Source organism: Protopterus annectens, chromosome 8.part0 (genome assembly GCF_019279795.1).
Source record: "Protopterus annectens isolate FY-2018-M chromosome 8.part0, PAN1.0, whole genome shotgun sequence".
Classification (NCBI taxonomy): Eukaryota; Metazoa; Chordata; order Ceratodontiformes; family Protopteridae; genus Protopterus; species Protopterus annectens.
In genome coordinates, this window is record NC_056741.1 from 804,980,471 (window position 1) to 804,992,788 (window position 12,318).

At 38.9% G+C, this 12,318-nt stretch overlaps 1 protein-coding gene across 1 annotated transcript in view; it reads right to left on the reverse strand.

Annotated features, from left to right (window-relative positions):
• GDI1 (GDP dissociation inhibitor 1) overlaps positions 1–10,892 on the reverse strand; it is a 394,348-nt gene extending 383,456 nt beyond the window's left edge. Inside the window, exon 1 of the mRNA XM_044080268.1 lies at positions 10,606–10,892. Within this exon, the coding sequence (XP_043936203.1) occupies positions 10,606–10,650 (45 nt within the window). The 5' untranslated portion in view covers positions 10,651–10,892. The remainder of the gene's footprint in view (positions 1–10,605) is intronic.
• Positions 10,893–12,318: the final 1,426 nt, after the last annotated feature.

A 12,318-nucleotide genomic window follows, 5' to 3' on the forward strand; every position in this document is an offset into this window, starting at 1 on the left:
GTTATTGTTAATACTTCTAATATTTAAGTGAAATGTTAGAAGGGAACTAGTGGGAGTAGAGAGGGGTAGCTTGTTTGTAGGGCTGTGGTAGGGGAGTAAAGGTTACTGGGTGTAGGTGGGCCAGGGTTGCAATGAATGTCCCCATCTATTATAAGGTTGTAGTGACATGAAACTCTGAGCTTTAGGATTTTGTTTATAAGTTTTATATACTCTTTGTCTTTAGGATTGCGTTTTGTGGCTTTACAAGGATGACAAGTTGCTGGAGGTGATAGATTGGATGTGTGAGGGATAGTTAAGTGTGTAGTTTGTCTGAGAAGTCATGGGAGGCTGTTTGACCTTTTGGGTAGTGAAAGCCAAGATAGTACTGATGTTCATAGGCAGTGAGGTGATAAAATAGAAATAACAGAGGCAGTAATGTAATTAGTATTGTTTTCTTTGTTTGTGTTATAGTAAGAGGACTGGCCATTATCAGGGTTCAATGTGCAAACAGAGTTTGGAAGGATGGAAGAGGAGGCTTGAGAGGGGGTGGGTTGTTTAGTGATGTGTGAGGTACTGATTGGTGCTTAGCAAAGGGGGGAGTGGCTAAAGTAGTATAAATTTAGCAGTAGTGGGGGCGGGTTGGAATTGGTGGCAGGGTGGGGCACGGAACGAGCCCAAAGGGCAAGTGCAGTGGGGTTAATTGGACCACAAGATTCCTAGAGTTTGTAAGTACATACAGCCTCCAATATGGCTTCTATGTAACCTAATGTTCTTACAAACTGTTCTTACATATTACCAGCTTGTTTAGTAGCTTTTATACAAATGCAACAAATTCACTAGTGTAACGTTTCTATGTCTGCTCATAGCTACCTAGTTCAAACTTTTGGGAAGCCACTATTAGATATGTTAACTTTGATTTACTTTAGTAGGGGGGTTTCTTGAGAACTGGGGATACCTCGCAGTGCTACAGACCCAGGGTTAGCTTTCTGTGTTAGCCGTTAAATCATACAGTGGAGATATTAACTTTGATCACTTTTCAGTGTTGGGGCTGAACAGTTAGCTTATTTTAACTATCTTCTGCTATTTTTGTCTTCCTAATGGTGATGATTTTTGTGGGAGGAGCAGCACACAGGGGGATAGTACCTGTTAAAGGATGTAGAAATGAGAGCGCTGGTTTTCAAGAGTTTATCATTTACTTCTTGTTACACTACAAAACATGCACTAGAAATGCATAATACAATAGTTCGCCAATTTCATTTCATTAGCAACACCAGACTTTAGTTCAGCATTACCGGCTAGGTTATACTGCAAAGTAAAAAACTAGATGACAGCACAGTCTACAAGTAATTTCTAGGCTCCTAACAGCAACTTAAACAACAGCAGCTCAGTGCCAATCTTACATGGCACAGTCTGTGAATATTACATAAGCTTTTAACAGTAACTTCATCAACAGTACATTATCAACAGTTCTTTCCCAATTTAGCTGTGGTACAAATAAATTAACACTTAGTGCTAAATGCTGTAGTTCGATACTGTGAGCGGTTACTGAGTTACAAACATTTCCTTTCTCTAGTACACTATCTGCATAAGCAGGACCATGTGCAGGCAAGACAGTAATGTGGTCAATTCAAGTACACTGCAGTTACTTTTCTTAAAAACAGGTATCCAACATGCATAGCAATTTTAAATTATTTGTTGGAGCATATCCAGTGGAAAATAGTAGGAATTAAAACCAATCCAAATTAATGGATCAAAAATAATATGTGAATCCCTAAACGTTTATAATACCATGATGTTAAAAAAGTTTAAAATTTACAATTTTGCTGCCTTCATCTTCAATAAACTATTGAAACAACATAATTTAATCCTGGTTTCTCACTTGCATCTAATCTCATTTGCCACAGTAATTTCCTATATTCCCAGGGTCCACCTCTTGGGTATTTCATTACCTGTTCTAATATGAAAAAATAAGTTTTAAGTTTTAATATATACTGTTATTTCAGCTGCTGATAATGTTGGAAGTATAATTTCAGATGGTCTAGTTTAATTTAAATATCTATTCAAATATTCATGTAAATGGTTTTATGTTGACTGGTTGTTTCCAAATGGATTAATGGATTGTTATAATATAAAATGGTGCTACGGACGTACTTTTCTTAGCTCTAATGAGGTCCTGATGGTAGGGAAGAAAGTGCTTAACTGTTGTTTGAATACATTTGTTTTAAAATCGGCCCATGTTCAGGACTGCTCTTTTAGCCAAATTTGTAATGGTATTTGTGTTTCTACCAAGCTTACTCTTATCACAGATGCCATTTCATGTAAGGAATAGGTACACATTGCCTGTGAATCCAGACTAATATCTAGTCACTTATGCTTTATGTCTTGACACTCTTCTTTTTTGCTCCCTTACTTTCCTCTCTCTTGGCTTCACTTCAATTACATAATATTTGTGAAATATAAGACAAGAGACCATTCTATTCTCTGCAATTATATTACATATATTCACTTGTTGGCAGTCCTATGCACTCTTGAAAGCCTCTGTGGAGTCCCTAAGGATTACCCATTTTGATACTCCATTCCACAGAGTCACAATCTCCTCCTTGAATAAGTACTTTTGGATATCCAGGAAGCAGCTGGTCCCTAAAAATCTGCTGCCTGTATTCCCCCCTTCCCTGTGACCTTCATATTCAGGATAACGCTTCACATCTCTCTTAAATGATTATGTGTACTAATATCATACCCACCTTGTCGCTTCTGTCTCTACTGAGAACAAATCCATCTCCTCTGGTCTTTGGTCATATCTTTTCTCATTCACCCTATGCACCCCTTTGGTGGCTTTTCTATGGCTGTTTTCCAACAGCATAATGTCCCTTTGCATTTATTGTCACCAGAACTCTGCACAGTACCTAGGTGTGACTTAAATAGGACATGGTGCAGAAGAAGTACCGCCTCTTTGCTTCTGCAATCTAACTCTCCAAAGATACACCCTGACATACTGTTTATTGTTGTCACTGGCCTCTCAGTTTGCCAGTGGTGGTCCAGTTCAGGAGTGGTCAACATTCTCAGGTCTTTTTCCTGCTCTGTTGCATCAGCCATACTCCATTTCAGACTTCACACTAGGGCTGTTGTATCTAAGTACACCTTGCATGTGTCTGCTCTGAACCTCATCTGTTACCTTTCTGACTGCTTGATCATCAGCTTTTCTAAACCCTTTCTTGAATTCGTCCTGTACCACACTGCTGGACTTATCTTTGTGTCACTGACACAAGACGCTGACCCTGCACTTCTTTCTCTGAGATCATACATCCCAAACTGTAGACTCTGACAACAAGAGAACAGGAACAAGAGCCCTTGAAAAGTAGGGGCATCCAGCCAAAAATCTGGATATTTAATTAGCATAAACTCATCATTATCTTCTTTCAGCTGTTCCCGTTAGGGGTCGCCACAGCGGTTCATCTGTTTCCATTTCTTCCTGTCCTCTGCATCTTGCTCTGTCACACCAACCACCTGCATGTCCTCTCTCACCACATCCATAAACCTTATCTTAGGCCTTCCTCTTTTCCTGTTACCTGGTAGCTTCATCCTTAGCATCTTTTTCCCAATATACTCAGCATCCCTCCTCAGCACATGTCCAAACCAGTGTAATCTTGCCTCTCTAGCTTTGTCTCCAAACCTTCCAACCTGGGCTGACCCTCTAATATACTTATTCCTAATCCTGTCCACCCTCGTCACATCCAGTGCAAATCTTAACATCTTTAACTCTGCCACATCCAGCTCTAACTCCTGCCTTTTTGTCAATGCCACTGTCTTCAACCCATATAAAACATAGCTGGTCTCACTACCCTCTTGCAGACCTTCCCTTTCACTCTTACTGGTACTCATCTCTCACAAATCACTCCTGACACTCTTCTCCACCCACTCCATCCTGCTTGTACTGTTTTCTTCACCTCTCTTCCACACTCACCATCACTCTGAGCTATTGATCCCAAGTATTAAAACTCATCCACCTTCACCACATCTACTCCTTGCATCCTCACCATTCCTCTATCCTCCCTCTCATTCACACACATATATTCTGTCGTAGTCCTGCTGACGTTCATTCCTCTTCTCTCTAGAGCATATCTCCATCTCTCCAGGGTCTCTTCCACCTGTTCCCTACTCTCACTACAGATCACAATGTCATCTGCAAACATCATAGTCCACGGCAACTCCCGTCTGATCTCGTCTGTCAACCTGTCCATCACCACTGCAAATAAGAAAGGGCTCAGAGCTGATCCTTGATGTAATCCCACCTCCAACTTAAAACATAAACTATGAATATCAAATAGCACATAACTCTTCTCACTTCCAATAGGAATGTGGGATACATCTAAGAGACACATGTATAAAAACAGAAAGTGACAAAAAATTATGGAAAAAATTAAGTATATCATAATAAGACATTGTAAAATATGTATACCTTACTGAACTGCATTGCAAAAATTCTATCACACAAGGTCATTTATTTTTGCTTCTGAAAAAGGGAGATGAAAATGTGTATCATCTGTCTTTAAATTATTGGTGCCACTAGTATGTTAGTCATGTAGTTTGGCTTTCTGTGTACTAGAGAGCTTCATAAATCACATGTGATATGTGGAGATTCAGAAAATTGTGTGAAGGTGTAAAATTTGAAAATAGGGGCATATCTCCAAAAATAGGTACAACATGTAGAGCAATAAATCAGGCCTGAAAATATGGACGTTCCATCAAAGTAGGGCTTTGGCCTAGGCTTACACTCTTTACTGTTTTTATTAGTCTGAAATGATGCTACTGATCCATATTTCCTTGGCTTCTTTCATGTTCTGGAAGTGTATTTTTTTTTTTTTCTGTCTTCATGGTCTGGTTGTTTCTGTTGTGAACCACAGTTGTTAGCTTACCGTTATAATATGTGTTCTCTTCTAAGTATGAAGGAATTCATGTGTGACCTCAGTCTCAAAAGTCACTTATTCCTCCTTTGGTCCCTCCACTTTTGCTTTCTCCATCTTGCAAACTTCATAGAATTATGGTTTTGTAGCAATTTTCCAACATTCTATTGCTCTACTTATATCTTGTTTCTTTTAAGTTGGCTTCTGCACACAAACTCCTGTGGTTACTTGGTCCATCGCATTCATAGGGCATGCCATTGTGACTCATCTGTCTTTAGTAGACAGTCATGGCTGATAATATTCCTTCCTATAACCAGCTATGCAAGAAAGTCTCCTAGCCTGCATATACTAGTCAGTGGTTAATTATATTAGCTGGTGGAAGATTTTGCCTGGGTAATAAAATATTCTAACATCTGCAGCTCTCAATTACAACCACTCCATTTACCACCCCAACTGCCTTCTTGCTAACCATACAGTTAGACTGTAGTCTATACATCAGTTCTCTCTTTGCTTATGAACTGCACAATGGACTACCTGCACAGCATGCATTAAAGGCATGCTGAAATCTGACAGGTGCTCAGTACATGTATAATGCATATCTTTCTTTTATAAAAAGCCTCCCCTACCTCAAAATTTGCCCCTCACCCTGTTCTTCTTAAATAATGTACATGATGGAGCATTCATTTTCTGCTTGTGGCTCCATACCTCATATGTTGGTCTATCACCTATTATTTCACATTTCCATTTCATTCTCAACATCAGTTGGTTTTGCGTCTTGTTCCACACTTTCCCTTCTGCCAGAAGACTGTCTTTTCAACAATTACATTTTGCAAGGCAAGGTAGTATATTCCCCTGTCTGGATTCCATAAGTTCTCATGTTACTGTGTGATTATTCCACTATGTTTACACCATCACTAATCTAGTTTCTGCAATTTTATTGAAATATATTTATTTCATTAGCTGCAGTTTGAAACATCCATTTCACCAACATTACAAGTCCCACTATGTCAGGAAGATGAAAGAGAAAGAATAGCAATGCAAAGTGTACAGCACATGTTTATGACAATTTTACATACAATATAATACCAGGATTAATAAAGCTATTAAACTTTGTAACTCCACATTAACATAAAATAGTCATATATTGCATTATCAAGGTGGTGGGGAAATGGTGCTTCATTTTAAAGGTAAGTAAAGAGTGAGGAACATTGTGCAACCTATATGCAAGAAGAATACTAATTTGTTCTGCTCTTGAAAGAACCCATCAGAATACTAGCAGAAGCAGAACATGAATACAGCATATATGTATTCTGTCCCTCTCCTAAAATGAACCTATGTCTCACTTGACATGACATGGATTATTGTAAGGGACATATTGAAAGTTGCTTTGTTTATTATGATGCCAACGTGAGGTGATGTCAAAGGTACTACATGGGAAGACTAAACCAGTGACTATTGGCTTGCCTTCCTTTCTGTTTGAGACAATTCAGTTCCTTAACTGAGTTAATTATGCTAACTAAATGTGAGTTAAACACCAGCACTGAAAGAATATGAGCCATATGATAAAAGGTACCCTACGTCTGACATGATGTATGACTGCAAAGTGTGTTCATCTGTTATGGAGAAAATGAAAGTAGCATTCTCAGTTGTGCCAGATAAACACAACTTATATGAAGCATGGTTGTTAAGGAGGGCACAGTGTTATCACTTAAAACCTGGTATATAAGGAGCAGTGCAGCTTTGCCATCACACTGTACATTGTCCACCTTTAGTGGCCTCTCCACAGTACTTCATCCACTGGGAAGCAATACAGCATAGTACTTGCATTATTGTTTAACGTGATGGCAACCTTTTGAATCTTGTTTCCATTTAAGTGCTATGTGACTCCAACCAATTTAATTAGCCTCCCTGTGCATGTCACTTTTCCATGCGTCAAACCCATATCTGTTACACTGGGACCACCTGCACTGAAGTAATACCCATATTCTTCTACACTGCTCACCACCAGGTTTCAATGCCACTACTGTGCCAAAACAACAGTGTTTTGCCCAGCTGCTGCATGGTGACTGTCTCACCATGCATGAAATCTGAAGTCCTATACACAGAGGATGGGCTGAACATACCAGTCAGCACATAAAAATATGGTTATTGTTTTGACTATATTCTGGGTCTGTACATCAAAGCTAGGATAACACTTGAATGCAAAAGAAAAAACAAGAATGACACAAACCCAAACAGCTCTGGATGTTATGATACATTAACACATCCAAGAAACTGCAAATGCGAAAAATTTCTCTAAAAAGTCGTTGAAAATGGTCCTTCTCAGTCTGTCCATTTTCCCATATCTGAGTCAGTCCACTCACTCAGTTATCAAAAGAAAACAACATTAAATAAACAGATAGGGTGGCACAGCAGGAAGCATTGTCACCTCACAGCAAGAGGTTCCCTGGTTGAATCTCAGTAGGGGTGCCTTCTGCATGGAATCTCACGTGCCCTCCATGTGTTTAAGTATATCATAATAAGACATTGTAAAATATGTATACCTTACTGAACTGCATTGCAAAAATTCTATCACACAAGGTCATTTATTTTTGCTTCTGAAAAAGGGAGATGAAAATGTGTATCATTTGTCTTTAAATTATTGGTGCCACTAGTATGTTAGTCATGTAGTTTGGTTTTCTGTGTACTAGAGAGCTTCATAAATCACATGTGATAAGTGGAGATTCAGAAAATTGTGTGAAGGTGTAAAATTTGAAAATAGGGGCATATCTCCAAAAATAGGTACAACATGTAGAGCAATAAATCAGGCCTGAAAATATGGACGTTCCATCAAAGTAGGGCTTTGGCCTAGGCATACACTCTTTACTGTTTTTATTAGTCTGAAATGATGCTACTGATCCATATTTCCTTGGCTTCTTTCATGTTCTGGAAGTGTATTTTTTTTTTTCTGTCTTCATGGTCTGGTTGTTTCTGTTGTGAACCACAGTTGTTAGCTTACCGTTATAATATGTGTGCTCTTCTAAGTATGAAGGAATTCATGTGTGACCTCAGTCTCAAAAGTCACTTATTCCTCCTTTGGTCCCTCCACTTTTGCTTTCTCCATCTTGCAAACTTCATAGAATTATGGTTTTGTAGCAATTTTCCAACATTCTATTGCTCTACTTCTATCTTGCTTCTTTTAAGTTGGCTTCTGCACACAAACTCCTGTGGTTACTTGGTCCATCTCATTCATAGGGCATGCCATTGTGACTCATCTGTCTTTAGTAGACAGTCATGGCTGATAATATTCCTTCCTATAACCAGCTATGCAAGAAAGTCTCCTAGCCTGCATATACTAGTCAGTGGTTAATTATATTAGCTGGTGGAAGATTTTGCCTGGGTAATAAAATATTCTAACATCTGCAGCTCTCAATTACAACCACTCCATTTACCACCCCAACTGCCTTCTTGCTAACCACACAGTTATTATACATCAGTTCTCTCTTTGCTTATGAACTGCACAATGGACTACCTGCACAGCATGCATTAAAGGCATGCTGAAATCTGACAGGTGCTCAGTACATGTATAATGCATATCTTTCTTTTATAAAAAGCCTCCCCTACCTCAAAATTTGCCCCTCACCCTGTAACAACATTAAATAAACAGATAGGGTGGCACAGCAGGAAGCATTGTCACCTCACAGCAAGAGGTTCCCTGGTCGAATCTCAGTAGGGGTGCCTTCTGCATGGAATCTGCGTGCCCTCCATGTGTTTGTGTGGGTTTACTCTGGGTGGTGCAGTTTCCTCTCACATTCCAAAGACATGTAGTTGCTGGATTGGACAATCTAAATTGGTCAAATGTGTGAGTATGTGTGTATGTTTGCGGTAAGGGAGAACAGCCATAGCAGGGCTAGCCAGCTGAAATGTCACCCTGACCCTATGTGCAAAAATGGGAAAAAGGGGGGTTATGGATGGATGTAACTAGCAGTCTGACTTTCTATACTTTTAGTCACACTTTTGTGCTTGTAAATCAAACTAGAAAATGCTCAGTCATCTAGTTGTCGTATATAAAATAGGCATTATGGTTTTCTTTTAACAAAACATAAGAAAATGTTGCCTTATATAATACAGTCAGAATGGATTTCTTTTATCAAAACATATAACAAAGAAAGGATGTGTCACAAGATCCAAAACACAGTTGTACCTTGCCCCCACAGTCACATGATGTTCCAGGCCAATCAAATAACTGGGATTTTATTATAGCTTTTTATCAGTTTAGAAAGGAAGGCAAACAGCTGAATACAGCAGTACTGTAGTAAAACATCAAATGTGTACTGCAAGAGTTTCATTACTAGTATAAGGCTGGGAAATGTTTCCATAGTAAATTCATTCCATGTTGTTCTAAACAGGGGTGGTGGTGACAGGTTAAGTCTTCTCTTTATTTAGAAATATTACAATATATAAAAGTTAAAATGCTAATCACTCAGACTGTGTATCACAGGAAATACACACATCTAAACATCGAGAATGAATAAGCACAGAACACTAAGAGAGGCAGAGTGTTGTGCTTCACGGTATCAAGTCTTGCTAAAAAGATCACAATACTCTCTTCCCAGCTACACCATTCTGAGATTAAACATACTTGATTCATAAAGGATTCTTTTTTTAAAAAATAGTTTGTTCATGAAATAAATTTTCTTCGCCTGGGACATGTCCTACCCAGATGGAATCATAGTTTTGCCAGGATAATGTTGCAATGATGATGATGGTGGCAGGTGGGGGATGGGAGATTGTTACACCCGGCATACATGTTTAAAAAGGCATGTAATAAAATTGAATGGCATCATATGTACATTAGTCCAGCTTGTAAATATGAAGGTGTGCGTGTGTGTGTTTTTTCAAGTTCAAGCAAAATAAAAAAAAAAAAATAACATTAAAAAAAAAAAAAAAAACTGCAAAAAATCTTGAAAATGACGATGTGGCAACTGTCAAGGGAAATACTGCTAAAGACATTCCAGAGGGAGAGATCATTATTTGCATTAGCAGATGTACACCCAACTGACATACAGACATACACACACACACACACACACACACACACACACACACACACACACACACACACACACACACACACACACATGCATCCAGTCACACACTGCTGCTTGTTAATTTCTTCTTTTCACAGAGAAGAAAATTTCAGCTCCATGACTATGAAGTCACCACTCCCTAAATTCTCACAACAGTATTTATTTACATCTGATGTGGCACAAGCTAGTGAATAATACCCGTGTGTGTGTGTGTGTGTGTGTGTGTGTGTGTGTGTGTGTGTGTGTGTGTGTGTGTGTGTGTGTGAGACTGTACATGCACAAATTGCTATATGATGCTAACATGAATCTGACTGCTGAATTAAACTCATTTCCATTGCAAAGAAATGCAGACGGCTAACAGAGAATGTTCACAACACACAGCTTCCTTGTAAAGAAAAGCATTCCGGATCAAATAACACATACATAATACTTAGTTGTTTTTTCACTGGCTAAAATATTGCAAATGCATTCAAATAAACTTTCACATTATCCCTTTCTGAAGATGCAAATAAAATGCTACATTCAAATAAAGACTAATCCCCCCACCCACTTCCATCCAAGAGAAGCTGAATCATGATGCTATAAGAAATTATGATCATTGCCTGTTACATGCATGAATGCTTTAAAAAAAGATGCATTTTTTTATTACTCACTGTCAGGCCAGTTCCTAATACGATCACATCGTATTCCTCATCCATGTCTCCTGTACTTCCTCTTACTTCCTTAATTTAATTATAGATGCCTTTTTTTTTTACAGAAAGATTAGAAATTAGCAAATTTGGAACAAGGTATCTGACGAAGGGAGTTTAGGGAAGGGGAGGAAAAAGGAGGGGGGTACAATACAGACTAAAGATGGCTGTCTCTGTCTCAACACCGCCCTGCCAGCTGGCCGCAGATAGGATGGTGATGTCTGGACCAGCATCGGATTACTGAAACTGCAGCACACACATACTACTGCCCCCCTCCCTGACTCTGATGTCACTGGATCTGCCCCTTGCTGTAACATCACAGGTCCAGCCCACTTTCTGCTCCTAAATGTCAGTTGCACCATGCCCTTGGCCCAACCCTTAATATAGTCAGCATCCCCTCCCTGACAAAAAAAAAAAGCTGTTGGACGGCAGACAAACAAAAGCAATTCAGTACAGAAAAGCTGAGCAAAGGGCAGAGCTAACGGAACTGTAAAGTGGAATAATTAACTTCTCTTTTCAAGTTTCATGGATTTTAGTTTCAACCTTACACAGTCACAAATACACATACGCAGCATTTCTTAAAGGTGAAACGTAACATAGCTTTAATTATGTTCTAATGGTTCTTTGTGCTTTCTTCTTTCTTTTATTTAATGAAATGTAATCTGAGATAGTTTGGTAGATCTTTTTCTCTAAGTACTGTTTTAGGGTAGGCTGTCGAGACAGAGTTTGGCATATCGGTTAGGCCCGGGATTAATTTTTAAAGATTCCATTTGTATGATAAGTGACTAACAGCAGGTCAATTAGTTTTTTCACTGCTTATAGCTTATCCATATGTCCCTGAAAACAGGCACTCCCTATGTTCTGCCACTCCCTTCTTTACTTCCTATTTGTTATTACACACACACACACACACACACACACACACACACACACACACACACACACACACCCCTGTATGTGTGTATGAGGGTACATATGTGCACATGCATACACACACACACATACACACACACACACACACACACACACACACACACACACACACACACACACACACATCCACACTCACACATATATGCTTACACTTACACACTCACACACACATGCATGAATAATATGATACATACTCGCATACATGCACCAACACAAGCGCATAGATAAACATATGCAGGCAGGCAAACACACAAGCACACAAACACACATGGACAGGCTCGCATACGTGAGCAAAAACACACACATATGCCTACATGTACATGCATAATATGGTGTGTCATTTGAGGTGTCTTTTCCAAGGAACTGCAGCAGAAACAGTGAGTATTACTATTTACTTCCAGTGAAATGGATTCCTTTATACATCAGGGCATTGCTATGGTAGAAATACATGAGAAGGAACAGCCAGAAGTATTATTTTACCAGAATTATATGGGCTGCAAATGCCCATTTTTACTGGTTTTCATTTCATTTACAAGTTCCTATTTCATACTGGTTCATGCTGAGTTATACCTTTGTTTGCACAGTACTACCGTTATTAAGTTTAGTATTGTATACTGAGTGTCTCCCTGTAAAATTACATTTGGCTTATTTAGGCCATCAGTTTAAAAGATTCAATAAGTACATGAATTAATAGATATGTTTTAATAGAATATTAGTGTTAAAATGTATTCCCCGTGACCAATG